A 15,056-nucleotide genomic window follows, 5' to 3' on the forward strand; every position below is an offset into this window, starting at 1 on the left:
CCCATGTTTTATCCTTGATTCCTGAAAATGACTTTCTTCTCATTAATTCAACTTTCATTTTTACTTGAAATGGCTGATATGAGTTTTGCTTGTTTAATGGTCATATGTATACATATATACATATACATATATATATATATATACATATATGTGTATATATATATGTGGTGACTGTTTCAAGTGTTCCCACTACTGTTTACACCAGTATGCTTAACTTGCACGTACTCACACTCATTGTCTACCACTATATCGTCCACATGAGGGTCGCAGGTGGCTGGAGCCAATCCCAGCTGCCATAGTTTTGAAAGCAAAGTCCTAACAGAAGTGCCCTCAGTTGAACTGGGATTCGAACTGGTGACAATTTGCTCCCGACTGCCACCCAGTGACGTGTAGGAGTATCACTCTACCCGTCACTGCATTGCTGGCACAGGTGCTGAACAATTACATGCAGACAGTGACTAAACAATGTTTTATTTTATTGCATTCTTCCCCATATGTATATTTGTTGTATCTGTTATGAAGTTGGGGTCTGAAGTAGAAAATGTAAAAATAATGGGAGAAGAAAGACATTCAGGCTTTTAAAGGTTTGCTTTTCTCAGGTTATCAAATACAAACAGTGTACATTGTATTTTATGTCATATATTTATTTATAAAGTGCTTAATAGGCATAGATAGTCATAATATGTAATCATGGTGGTGGTGGTGGAGGAGGAGTATTCCTACACCAGGTTGAAAGCTGTTATTTACATTATGCACACAAGTCCTATAAGTTGATACAACAACCTCCTACCCATGGTGGTTAAACTGAAATCATAACAGTGAGCAGGTGACTCCAGCATCTTCACTGTGGTCACAGTTGTGCACATCCCTTCCGATATGAGAGCACTGCAGCAGAGACTCCTCTGTGCCTATGCACTTCAGATTGTCCAGCAGGATTGCTCCTGTCCCTTGACCAAAGAAAGCCTCGTTCCAGACCTCTAAGACTTCGCCACAGCCCATCTGGCGACACACCACCTGAGCGTCACGCTGGTCCCACGCATCATCGCACACCGTTCCCCAAGCATAATTCAGGTACATCTCCACCCGACCCTCACACCGGTCCCGGCCACCCACCAGTCTCAGCATTCCTTGAGAAAAGAAAGAAAAGTCACATAAATTCACTGTGATTTTATATCAAATTGGCCGATTTTGTGTTTAATGACGTGTGACGTATTTGGGCTATACCTTCACCAGTTGACCTCCCCATGGGTTGGCCATAGGTTATGACCTCAGTCTCTCCTACAGTAACCGTGGTGGGTGATCTAGGAGTTGTGCTTTCACTCTCTAAGGGGAGCAGGGAGAAAAGCAGTGATCCTTTAGTGCCCTGAGCATACTCAGGAAATACCAGGAAACATCGCAGAGGCATTAGCCAGGCTCTTTTATAATTATCCTGCTGATCAATATAGGAAGGCTTTTACTTGGTTCCCTTAAGGAGAGAGTGCACTTTGCAAGGGCTCATGATTTGGTAATGGTTTTGTAATGCAATGCTAATAGCACTACTTGTCCCACACATGTTATATGCCATTTGCCCATTCAAACTACCTGCTGAAAGCATGTGATGCTATGACTTAGCGTCTCAACCTCATGTGACGCCGATCACGTGACACGCGGCAGTGTCTGTAAGCCATATTCTGTCAACAGCGGGAGACTGGGGAAGTGAGCAGACACACCAATGTGGTGGTAGACCTCCAATCTCAGTTAAGGGAGCTATTTAAACGAAGGCGTATGCTGTTGTTCTGGGTTTTTTGCATTGTTTTGTTTTAACTCGTGTCAGTGTTTGATTTTCCATGTAAATATCGACACGGAAAATAAAGAACATCCTCTCATTGCAAACCTCCGCTGCATCGTCCTTGGCTAAAACAGACCTCTCCACCTTGAGGTGCAGATTAAAACGATTAAAAAGAGCCTGGCATTGCATTTAAGTCTTACCTTCACAGATAACACCAGCATCCTCAGGATGTCCACAGTTGTGTAGACCCCACCCCGGGAAGTCGCAGTCTGTTATCGCCCTTTCATTGCCCCTGCAATCCACATTGTCCATCAAGATTTGTCCAGAACCTTGGCTGAAGACTGGACCGGGCATGGCTGCTATAGCTTTTCCACAGCCAAGCTGTCTACACACGACCTTGGCGTTGAGTATATTCCAGTTATCATCGCACACTGTCCTCCACTCATTTTTGTATTGGACCTCTACACGACCCATACAGCGATGGTCTCCGTCCATTAAACGAACAGGTGGTGGAGCTGTCGGAATAGATTGATTAAAACACCACTGCAGTATTTCTATATAAAATATACACAGGTTAACAGGTTTTAATTTATAGTCTGTAGTTTTGTAGGTGCCGGTACCTGCTTTGGTGGTTCTGGTTACAGACTTTGTGGTTGGTGACGTGGTGACTGAAGTACTTTCTGTTGCTAGAGGAAAGATGTCACACATGACAACATTACTTGGCGACTTAGGGCATCACAGTATCTGTTTATGATGACAATGGAGCTGCTCCACCACTGTGATTTGTGGCATTGTGCTACAACACAGCTAAAGACAATTGAGGTTTCATGGTCATTTGGCTAAACTACACATCATTTCCTTAAAAAAAATATATTTATACAGTGGAAGAACATGAAGATTCAATGGAGGAAATGATTAGATTGATGATGATTTGCGTTTGCTGTACTGTGTGGTCGTTTACCTTCAGTGGTATATGTTTCCGTCTGGTATTCAGTGGAAACAGGATCCTCCGGAGTGCTGAAGCCTCAAGTGGACAGAAATGAAAATGAGCACATTTTATATCTACATCAGAACTTCTACTGTCATTTTTATCTCAGAGAAGTCTTGAAATTGTCAAACATGCATTCACGTCCTCGTGTTTGGTGTTCTACAGTTCTCAACAACTACTTAGGCAACATTCCCACTTTCACTTAATTTTTGAATACACTTTAAAGGTTATATTATTGACTTTAACCCAAACACAGACATTTACTGTTGCTTGAAAATGACTCCCTCTGTCTTTGGTGATCCCTTGAATTGAATTTTCCCTTCCCGCCTCCATGAAATTGACATTTGTGGTTTTCAGTGCAGAAACTAGTAGCATGGTACATTTGTGATGATAATAATGATGTCGATTTACAATCGTCACCATGCAGTGACAATGAGATCAGCGTACCATGGCAGGTGACTCCAGCGTCCTCGTGATGGCCACAGTTGTGAACCTTCCAGCCTCCGCTCTCGCACGTGCTCAGCTCCAACTCATGTCCCTTGCAATCAACATTGTCCAGGTGTATCGGGCCGGTCCCTCGTTTAAAGTAGGCGTTGGTGTGTGCAGAGATGGCATCGCCGCATCCCAGCTGTTTGCACACCACCATGGCATTTTTGAGGCTCCACATATCGTCACACACTGTTCCCCATTTTCCACGGTAGTAGATCTCTACTCGGCCCTCGCAGGCATGTTTTCCATCCACCAGTCTGATGCTGCCATCACCTACACCGAGAGCAAGTCAGATTTTGAAAAGTTTTGAAATTTAGTTATCGTTATCAAAATAATAGATGATTCATTTAGTAATCTGTACGAGTGTTTTTTTTTCTTTCGATTATTATCCACAGCTTCTTACATGTAAATATGTTGTGGTTTCTTTGCTTCATGTAACAAAGAAATCATTAAAAACTGAATAATTTTGGTTTGTCGACAAAACAAAACATTCAAGAACATCGTCCTTTCCAGGTTTGGTAAACACAGATCAAACATTTTTCAACATTTTCTGACCAAACATGTACTCGATCAATAGACAGAGTAATCGATAATGAACATAGTTGTTCGTTGCATCGCTAAGGTTTTGACTTGGACACTATGGAACAGTAACTGTAGGATTTGTGTGTGAACGGAAGTGTAAATGAAGACGCTAATACAGATAATGGAGAAGGGTGTGGGCCTGTACAGTACGTACTTGGGCTCAGAAAACATCTGACATGTCATTAGACACAGATATTGTCACTGTATGCCTTGGCTTACACAACACACCCTCAAAAGAAACTCTTAGGTGTTCAATCCTTAATCTGGAATTTGCATTCCCAGTGGATTTCATGAGGGCGGTCATTTAAAAAAAATCACTTGTTAACCAAATTTAAAAGAAAAACAATAGTGTGAACACAACAAAGGGGGTGGGGGGGCTGGAATTCAAGAGTGTGCCTGAGGCATGTTTTTCTTTGAATGTACAAAAGATTTCTTTCCATTCCGCCAAAGAAAATCCCTTTGATGTAGTCTAAAATTTGCATGTGTCATGCCAAATCATGTGGCTGAGATTTTTTACACCGGATGACCTTCATGACCTTCCTCAACCCACTGGGTCAATTTAGAGTGTCAAGTAAAAAAAAAAAAGCCCAACTTTTATTGGCAAAAGCAACAGTTGCGGTGGATGTTATGAGCTCATATCATCAATATGCCATTTATAATTTTTTTTTATATGTACTGCCACTTTGAGGCCCCTGACTAAAATTGACAAGTCTTTTTTTTGTTCAGTGGCTAAAATCTGTTATTCCTTGTGTTCCATGTTTTTGGAACACTCAACTGTGTGAACCATCCCTTTAAAAGAGTTTATTTGTTTGCATTTTGTAAAACACAAAATGCATGCTGTGGTTAGCTTGATCATTTGGACTACTGTATATGCTATATAACGTATATATAAATACGGTACTGTGTAAAAGTTTTAGGCACCTCCAGCTCTGTTGTTTTTTCTGTCTGTCAAATTCTATAATCATTGGAATTTGACTTAAAGCTGGTCTTATATATTAGCGAGCTGTCAATGAGTTTAACCCATGCAACATGTGTATGTAATGCTCAAGCATGTCTTGAATAAACCTGGCATAATAGATGTTTTTTACAGCAGATATTTCTTTAAATGAAATAGTAGGACAAACACAGGATTTACCAGTAACATTAATTAAGGTTCCGCTCCAGTATTAATAGAGCTGTGTTATTGTTCAAGTGTAAGGCTAGATCATGCTAAATACTTGACAACTTTTTTTTAAACAACAACAAAAAAATATATATATATATATGTGTGTATATATATATATATATGTATGTGTGTATATATACATATATATGTGTGTATGTATATATATATATATATATATATATATATATATATATATATAATATGCACATGCTATTTAGATGTAAATAGAGTTTGTCTTCATTGCATAAAATAAATACATTTAAAAAAATGTATAGATGTAGAGGACGCCAGCATAGAGGTCAAGGAGACAGGAGCTTGTTTAGCCTTGTAGTCATTATTGTTACAGGTGGATCTTGGTGTGTTTGCCTAGATAGATGTGAAAGTAGGGGCCACTCACGTAAAGAGCTCTGAGAGGTCGGGGAAGTGTAATTGCCAAAGCCTCTTCCAGCCATATTCGTTGGTTCTGGCAGCAAAATAAAAAAAAAAGAAGCAACAACTCAAATGACATGAAATAAAATGGGAATGGAAAGCAGAACCACACCTACTTCAGCAACAACAAGAAGTCGTATAAAGGCCCTTACCTTTGCAGGTAACGCTCACATCCTCAAAGTGGTAACAGTTGTGGTTGCCCCAGCCAACATTTCTGCACTCGCTGAGGGCCATTTCATTCCCCTTGCATTTCACGTTATCCAGCAGGATGGAGCCTTTGCCTTGTCCGAAACTCTTACCATGCACTGCCATTCCACAGTGCAGCTGCTGACATACCACTTTAGCATTCACAATGTCCCACTCATCGTCACATACTGTGCCCCACTGGCCATTGTAAAGCACCTCCAGTCTTCCCTGACACCTGGTCTCTCCGTTCACCAGTCGTACTTTGGAGGGAAAAAAGAAGCATACAGTATCAATCAGACCTTCTCTCTTTCAGATTCATTTTACTCCACACAACTGACTCTGAGTGTGGTGATGAGTTTCGGCATGTTCGGCTGATCTGTGCTGTTGTGCCTGTTAACCCTTTAACACAGGGGTGTCAAACATATGGCCCACAGGCCAGAACTGGCCCGACCAGAGGGTCTGATCCAACTTGCAGGATGAAATTGTGAATCTAATCATAATGTTATGTACTATACTATACAGTTCCAGATACCTGTGACTAAATGTTTTGTGCCTTTGTAGATCTACTGTGATCTGTAAGTTGTAATGCACATGTGTAAACAGTTAACTTAGGCATAATATTGTTGAAAGTGCACTTACTTTTCATCTTATTTCCAGTTGTTTGTCATATGTAAAAAGATGCTTCATTAAATGTAAAACAAAGGGACAGATTTAGTTCTTTATAGGTTATTATACTGTTTTTTTACTGGTCCGTCCAACTAGAGTTTGACACGGCCGCTTTAACACCTAAGCCTCAAAATGTCTGTCTTGACTTTTTTCCTTATTTTAACCATAAAAGGGCCAGAAAATGTCCTGTGACTAAGTGCTTTTGCCCATTTTTCCAGAATAACTTTCGATATCTGGCAGTTATTTACATTTTACTGCATGTTAATAATATTTAGTTTTATTCAGGAAAAAAGCACAAGAACACCAGATTTTGCACATTAAATTTGTAATTTGAATGGTGCAACACATATTTAAAATAACATTTGATTGAGTCTTTGTCTCACTGTCCAAAAACAGGCCAAAAAATGCAAACTATGCACAGGCGTTTTTCCAACTCTCTCCTCTCTGGTGACAAAGACGCTGTTTCTCCAGCTTCCTGCAACAGTGCAAGTGAAATGACCGTAATGACCACACCAATGACTTGCAACTTCTCAGCTTTCGGAAACAGTTTCCGATAGCATAAACCGTCGCGTAATTACGGTAATGCAAAGTGCTTTTGTGTCGTCTGCGATACGCTCAGTGTTTGTGGGTTTTAAAGGCTTCTTCGTGCTGATGTTGGGTTTAATATTGTGACATTTTACGTGTGAGTATCCAGTGTCAGCCGCTCAGAATACAGGCCCAACATTTCACAATTTGCACTCGTTCAATATTAATTAAAGTGGACTGATTATTAAAGGATTGATCCTTGTGTCGTGTGTTGATGACGTGATTTATAGTTTGGGTGTGGACCTCGGAGGATTTTCAGATTTCAATGTGGGCCCCTGCACTCTTAAGTTCACAACAGTTTTCCATGCGTGAGAGGGGGGTTTTTGGAATTGGAGAAAGTGGCCTTGTTTTAAGAGCCCCAGGCACTGATCTGTTCTCTGTACTCTCCTTTACTGACACACAGCCTGCCACTGATATGTTACCATCGTGTGACCTGGATGCAGATTTTGTTTAAAGTGAACATATAGGTGTCAGGACATTATGCCGGCGGCTGTGTGGCGTAGTCCTACCTTGATATTGCGTACCAGTTGAGGTTTGCCCGCCATGGTCTGAAACAGAAGGGAGGGGATGAAATGGAAGATCTTGGTGTTCCATAGGTTCTATAAATACTATGTACTGTATTTCCCTGTAACCCTAGACACTGAAGACTGAATCCACAACAGGAGGCGTGGTAAGATTATTCTCTGCATCAGCTACAACTAAAATATGTTAGCTTGTTTCTTTATTTTTTGTTGGAAAGGCTGGAAAGACATTTATTGGAATAATGCAATGCATGCTTATCAATCAATCAATCAATCAATCTTTATCTGTTAAGCACTTAAGGCTTAAGGCTAGAATTGATCATACATCCTGATAATAAGTGAATAAGTAGAAATAAACCAAAGTAAAACAGAGGATAAGACAAGCATACAAATAAATAAATAAAAGGTAAATGACAGAAGGATTGAAAGAAATATGATAAACAGATAGAGATTCAACTTAAAAGAGACTTTTTATATGGCTTTCATTTAAGTATGTAAAGGGATTTTGGTTCATGACCCAAGTACCTTCAAAAATTGGTTCTTTCCTTTTAACGATTTAAAATGACAGTTTTCTTTTCAAACATTATTTGTTTATATATGTGAGTTTTTGCACAAATGACCAAATTGGCTCTGCGTCATACCTATCAGGTTTCAACCTGACCCACATCGCCCTGAGAAGTTTCTGGGCCTGTATAGAGAATGTTCTGATGCCTGAAGACTAATGTCTCAGGTATCAACTACTTACAAAGACATTGTATTTGTCTTTTTTTGTTTTTTTGTTAGCCATCACATCCAGCGTAGGTCATTTCACAGACTTGTCCCTTTTGTTTGGGACAGCAAAACATGTTCACTGTATGCACAGAAAAACTACCTGTTTTAGCTCCCGGGCTTGTTCTTATACCTGTTCACTGTGTGTCCCGCAGCTTGTGCTCTGGTTTATGTTGTGGGAAGACACAGTTCCTATTCTAAGAAGAAACAGAGGAGTCAACTTACTGTATAAAGCTCGTTTGTTTATCTTCACGTCTCCTGAAATGAGAATACAGAAAATGTCAGTGAGGCACATGCTGTGTTTTAAGAAGCAGAGCCAATCATTTGATGTCGACACAATTGAATAGGACGTCCGTTGGTTGGGATTGATCCATGCTCTGTTGAAGTAAGTGCAGGGCTTTTAGCCAAGTATCAGTGGTAAGCACAGGCCAGACAGTCACTGTGGACAGAAAAGCACTATTCCACAGGGACTTCCATCCCAGATACACCCAGTTCTTGAGTGTTATTAATGTGTCAAACGTGTGGTCATGCACTGACACACAAGAGGTCATATCATATGTCAGTTATCAGCAAGCAAAAAAAAAAAATCTTTCCCATGAAACTGACTTTTAAAATATGCTGCTTCTCAAAACAAATTCAGCAAATATACTGGAATATGAAAGAAAATTTTAAACAAAACAAAAGGATGAGGTATTTGTTTAATGTCGAATTGTAAATAATAGCTCTTCATAAAGCTTGAGAATCGCTTCCAGCCTTTCTTTTTTTTTTGGTTGTGAGCCAATGTATGGAAAATGATCTTGGGAACTTTCCATAAATAAATTTCACATTGTTCCCGTTTTCACGTGATGTAGCAGCGCGAGATAAAACATTTGTTTCTCTCATACAACCACACTTCAAAAACACTGACTTCACAGTGGAACAGAAGGTTAAAACAGGGGCTCGTCCAATAAAATCAAATCTATGTATATGTACTATATCACAATGAGATTTTGAGAAACACTCACTTTTATGCACCAAGGTCCACAGAGAAAATCTTGTGGGGACTGTTGATCTACAGTAATGCTGCCTTGTTGGGTATACATTTGTGACAAATAGGATAATGTGAACACAGAATGTCAAACACTGAAGTAGGCAGCAGTGTGCCGAGATGTAAAATCAACTATTTCCTCTATGGCCTTTGGTGTGGAGAGCAAGGTGTTGTGTTTCTTGCCAGAAAAGGCCTTTGAATGGCAAGTATCTGGATTCTAGGTGGGTCTAAAGAAATCATCAAGGTCAGTGTCAGCAAAGATGTATCAAAACCTCATACAACCACATGTAAGACACACACGCACCGAATCGTAGCAGCACACCGATGACCACCAAGATCAGGGTTCCCAGCAGAGACACCAGGAGCCAGACGGCCGGGTTCCAGCACCGACACTCGCTCTCCACCACACGCTGGCTCCTCATGGCTGCCTGACTGACCATACACCTGGAAAAACACACACACACACACACACACACACGTTCATACAGTTGTCCCTCATCGGGCTTCCTAAAACTCTAAGTGGACTAGATGACAGTGTGATGAAAGCAATTACTATTTTTGTCCTGCCTCCGCCTCGTCTAATTATAGTGTTGGACTGATGGAGCCTGCAGTCACACTTTGGGAAATGTGACTATAATAACAAAATAGTGTCCTGTACATCATTCCAGATGCACTTTTTGGAGGGAATTGGTTCTACGACACTCTTGCCTCTGCAGCAAGAAGACCGGGGTTCGAGACCCGGTCAGAACGAGGGTCTTTCTGCATGGGGTTTTCTCCGGCTTCCTCCCACAGTCCAAAAACATGCAGATTTGGGGATAAGGTTAATTGGACACCCTCATGTGGAGGATAAAGCGGTAAAAAATGGATGGATAGATGGTTCTATGACTCAGGCATACCCAACCAGGATGTCCACGTGGGCTCCATAAAGGTAATATTTGGGCTGAAAATATGGGTCACAAGTGGGTTGGCCCCAGTAAAAGCCCATGCCCACTTTCCAAGTTACCTGGGTGCTAAGTGGGCAAATGATGCAGGTCCTATGTGGTTTCAGGAACATGGGTTCCACACAGGTGGGGCCACCTTGGAAACCACAGACAAACCCACATGGGACCCATATTGTCAGCCTGTATATGGGGTGTGACTGGCCTCACAATCGACAGCTTTTGCCAGTGCTGTCGCTAATTTTTTTATATCGTTTTGAACAGATCTACTGTTCGGCATTGTCCGGGTTCATTCCTGCGTCGGACATCGCACTCATGACTCTTCCGGTGACGACGCTAGGTACCATCCAAGTAGAGCCGAGCCTACGACTGTGTAATGGAAATGGAGTATGTGAGTATTTCTATTCCCTCCAATTAGATGTTAGTCCATCTGAGTGTACCTCCCTTAAACCTGCTGTGCAGAGAGGTACCATTTTTCACATGTTTGGTGAAACGCAGCCAGAATCCCAGAAATGATCAAATAGCACCAACAAGTGCTGCTGTTGCCAGTATATTTAAAAAAAACACCACCAGGAACAGGGCTTAAAGTTATATAATGTTTGTTTGCACAAAATGGCCGCCATGCACCAGCCTGGCAGCAGATAACGGAGACAGCAACAAGATGATCTGGGTGGGGTCTATTACATTGACAGGTACGAGCCGAGGATGGTTAATGTCCGAGCTGGCCAGCATCATCAACAGCTGGGGAAGGCTTGTGTTACCGACAGAGGCAGACACCTGCTCTGTGGATTTCAAGGGGATTTTCCCCACACACAGAGAATATTAGGACTCACAGTCAATCACTCAATAATCAGTGATAGATAGTGCTACGGCCGACGGTGAATACCCTCCATTCTCCACAACTGAGAAACAGGGATGAATATATTCCCAAAAGATTAGGAAACTTCCATGGGGGGGGGGCGAAATTAGGACGACTCAATTCCACAGTTCATTTATTATGTTTGTCCCCAGAAATGAATCGAATTGCGTGTTACTGAGCATGTTGTTCGGCCTCAGGTTGTTTGTCTCTTGGCACACGCAGAATTCCCCCTGACCTTACATAGGAATGTGTATTAGCTGAGGATGAGGGGAGAATTTGATATTGGCCCCTCGAGATAGTGGACATTCCGAGCCCGGGGGGCACAAAAAGACATTTCTGCTTTCTGTGGTCCCCATTGTCAGGCATAAATGCTGCTTCCTGCAATCTGTCACTAGAATCCTCCAAAACGCTTAGGTACTTGATGACACTGCCGGGGCGCCTCTTGTCTCCTTGGAGAACAGGAGGCAGGAGAGATGGACGGTGGATGGGGTGTTAAAAATCTTCGGCCACTGTATAGTGTATATTGAATTATCACTCTGTGGCAGATTGTGCCATGACAACAGGTCCCGTTCATATTCACTGTCGCATTGTCTCGGTGGTTTCACAGGGAAGTCATTGTACGTCCATCTGGGAGGTGGGGATTCTGACACCAGCACAACACTCAGGAACCACGGCCATCTCATTTGCGGGCTGCACCAACATACCCCTTAGAATTCTGGGACAAATGGCTCAGTTATGAGGGATGAAAAATAATCTAGTCCCCAATGTTATGTTTTTCAATACTCCATTCATAGAAGGATGTAGCACAGATCCGCTGGGGAATAATGTTGCCTTTTGTGTCGGGGCTCTGCTTCCACTCCCTCCTCACTTTGCTGCACTGAGGAAAAGCTGAAAGATCTCAGCCCCCACAAAAATACACAATAATGTCTGAATGAGACCAGAAAATAACACTTTCAGTCTGTCTAGCAGTTTGTTTGCCACTTTTTTTTTTTTTACATAAACATAAAACACTAAAATGTGAAATGACACAAATACAATGACATACATTTTCTACTATAAATCATGTACAACAAATTATTTAAGATGAGTCAAACTTTCATGTTGATTCTGTGAACAACTTTTCATTAAATCAACCTTTTCATATTGTGACAAAGAAAACCATTCATGTTCAGGTAAAAATATAAACATTTACATTTCTAAAAAAATAAAAAGCCACCAAAGTTAAATAAATATAGCAAATAAATGAGCCACATCTCTCAGAATATCTAAACTAAAATACATACCTGTTGTGAAAGTGATTCTCTTCAGTCTTTTTCTTTTGTAAAGTTTTGCTTAAAATGTCCTCAGAGTGTTAACAGCACACAGCTTAATTCCACAAGTCACGCAAGAAGCACAGAGGCAGAGAATCTCGGTCGTCCAGCACTTCTGTCACTTCTTACTTCTTTCATCTCCTTCGCCCTGCTGCACTATAAGTACCTGGTTTTCGATGACAGGGATTACGTAAAAACATGAAATAGCACAGCTATGTAGGGTTTTTAACGCCATGTGCCTGTCTATAGTTAAAAGAAGCAGGAGGGGCCAGGAGAAGAAAAACAAAAGACAGAGACAATGAAAGCTAACCCCCTCACTGCTACACCTCCATCTCCAGTGTCAGCTTGTGCTCACTGAAGGTGCAGTCCTGCTCATCCCTGCAGTGCACAATCTCGCCGAGGAGGACAAGGCTGTGGCGTAGCACCCTGAAAACACACCCTGAAAACACCCTGAAAAAGCCCTTTACAGTAGTGGGACATAGACAAAATATCCCCACAAGGACAAAATGTGTTTGTACAATTTTGTTGCAGTGTGTTTGTGTGTGCAAAGTGAACCAGTAAACAAGTAACAAGTAAACCAGTGTAATAACTTTAACCGAATAACTTAACACCATTTAGATATCTAAAGGTATTTAGATTCATTTCACATAAAAAATGTTCTCACATAAAACACTGTTGCCTCGGGCCAGCTCTGGACTGCAGACTAAAATGACCCAAATCTTTTTAATTTGGATTTAGGTCACTTTGAAATGTGATCCATATCAGACATTGAGCAAGGTCAGGTACCAGGTGACTTCATAGCATATGAGCCAAATATCAGTTTTAGGTCACTTAGGCCTTGTTTAGACTGCAGCCCCAATCTGATTTGTAAGCATATCTGTCCATATTCCTGACTAACTGTTTACATTATATATTGCAAGTGATCAGCTCTAGTCTTCCATGTGGATTTCTATAGTTACAGGTCACGATGCAGAAAAACAAGTAGTCTAAACTAAATAAAAAATGATCAGAATCGCATTTGAAACCACCTTCGTCTGTGGTTTGAATCAGCTTTGGAAAAATTGGATCTGAAAATATGGATCTGATCTAGGACCACATATTAAAGTGACGCAGGTCTGATGTGAAGCCCCTGGTGATACTTGAGTAGGTTTTTTGTGTACTTGTACTTTTTTAAGTCGTTTTTACTGAAGTTTGTTTTTTGGAAATACTGTACTGTACACGACATTTTAAATCTCATCTATTACTGAATATAAAAAAATAAAAAAATAAATAAAATTCACACACTGGAAACTTTGGCATTGAATGATGAGGACGGGTGAATGAATGAATGAGGAGGACAGATGAATGAGGACAGGTGAATGAATGATGACAGGTGAATGAATGATGAGGACAGGTGAATGAATGATGAAGACAGATGAATGAATGATGACAGGTGAATGATGAGGACAGGTGAATGAATGAATGATGAGGACACGTAAAAGAATGATGAGGACAGGTGAATGAATGATGCCAGGTGAATGAAGGATGAGGACAGGTGAATGAAGGATGAGGACAGGTGAATTGGCATTAATTAAGGTCCATGAGTGAGTGAGTGAGTTAAAGCATTTGTGACCTTTGACCCATTTTGACTGACACATTATGTGTTTACATATTTTATTTTGTCACCAATTTGTAAAGGTTTGTCTTTAAAACTGAATTTGTGTCCCCTTGTCATTTTAGCATGACACATGAAAGAACCCCAACCTTGTTCAAAAAGTAACTAAGTAACTTTGAGTACATTTTTAGACCAGTACTTTTACTTGTACTTAGAATAGTGGTACTTTTAATATTGTAGTATATTGTAATATAATAGTGTAATATTTCAGGACTCTTTCCACCTCTGCAGATGCAGCAGCAGGAGCTAGGATTTTTATTTATTCATTTATTTTACATTGCTGCATTTTCTTTCCCTGGCTGTCTGGTTCTGCCGCTTTCCAACAGTGTGACACACATAAACAGATAGGGATGGAAATGAGAGAAGGAGCAGCCCAAGGACACCCTGATAAGAGAGAGCAGTATGCTGAATCTCTCTCTTTCTGCCTGTCTCTCTTCCAGCCTCACAATGAACACTGATCACTCAAGATGCTCTCAACTGATACACATTGCACTAAAAATGAGGGGAAAAAATAAAGAAATATACAGAGTAAGGTTCAGGCTCAATGTTTACTCTATGCTTCAATGAAATACAAGGAGAAAAATTGAGAGGGGGGAGAAGTCTTATTTCCAAAAATGTTGAGTAAACGTCCAAATGCCACCCTGTGGATGGACATGGTATGCTTTACCTCTTTGATGATTTTTTGGCAATGTGAAATGGTCTGTACATACCACTGGGGATTTATACTTTTCAATGTTGTTAGTGTTGCCAGACAATGATATCCCGGGGAGAGGTTCTTCAAGGTCAAAGGAGTCATTTAAAATTTGCATTGATGACTCTATTTTTCTTTTATGTATATATATGTATATATATATATATATATATATATATACTGTATATACATATATATATTATATAAAAAAAACTGCTGCCATTTGACATCATAGTAGAGAGAGTGGCCATTACGTTGAGCCCTGTTTTTCACGTACAGTGTTTTACCAAATTGAAAAGTCTCATTAAAGTTTTCCTCTATGAATACAGATTGTTAGAGCCATTTTTGGTTTGTGTGTGTTTGTTTATACCTGGAAGCCACAGTAGGAGGCGCTCTGTACTGTGGGGTGCAGGAAATTAGTAAATAGAAT

At 40.6% G+C, this 15,056-nt stretch overlaps 1 protein-coding gene across 1 annotated transcript; it reads right to left on the reverse strand.

Annotated features, from left to right (window-relative positions):
- Positions 1 to 430: 430 nt before the first annotated feature.
- LOC122780052 (scavenger receptor cysteine-rich domain-containing group B protein) lies at positions 431 to 12,303 on the reverse strand. The gene is made up of 12 exons (XM_044042824.1): positions 12,255 to 12,303; positions 9,479 to 9,618; positions 8,373 to 8,405; positions 7,368 to 7,406; positions 5,574 to 5,867; positions 5,390 to 5,455; positions 3,204 to 3,518; positions 2,730 to 2,792; positions 2,389 to 2,454; positions 1,969 to 2,283; positions 1,225 to 1,323; positions 431 to 1,127 (listed from the first exon to the last, which is right to left on the reverse strand). Exons 2-12 carry the CDS (start codon positions 9,612 to 9,614, stop codon positions 811 to 813), a joined length of 1,743 nt encoding a protein of 580 aa, XP_043898759.1. The 5' UTR covers positions 9,615 to 9,618; positions 12,255 to 12,303; the 3' UTR covers positions 431 to 810.
- Positions 12,304 to 15,056: the final 2,753 nt, after the last annotated feature.

This window comes from Solea senegalensis, linkage group LG13 (assembly GCF_019176455.1).
Source record: "Solea senegalensis isolate Sse05_10M linkage group LG13, IFAPA_SoseM_1, whole genome shotgun sequence".
Taxonomy (NCBI): domain Eukaryota; kingdom Metazoa; phylum Chordata; class Actinopteri; order Pleuronectiformes; family Soleidae; genus Solea; species Solea senegalensis.

Coding starts and splice junctions, on each gene's coding strand:
- LOC122780052 (XM_044042824.1), bottom strand. CDS start 9,614: ATGGTCAGTCAGGCAGCCATGAGGAGCCAGCGTGTGGTGGAGAGCGAG. Junction 7,407..8,372: donor AAACAAACGAGCTTTATACA/GTAAGTTGACTC, acceptor CTTCTGTTTCAG/ACCATGGCGGGCAAACCTCA. Junction 5,868..7,367: donor AACTGGTACGCAATATCAAG/GTAGGACTACGC, acceptor TTCCCTCCAAAG/TACGACTGGTGAACGGAGAG.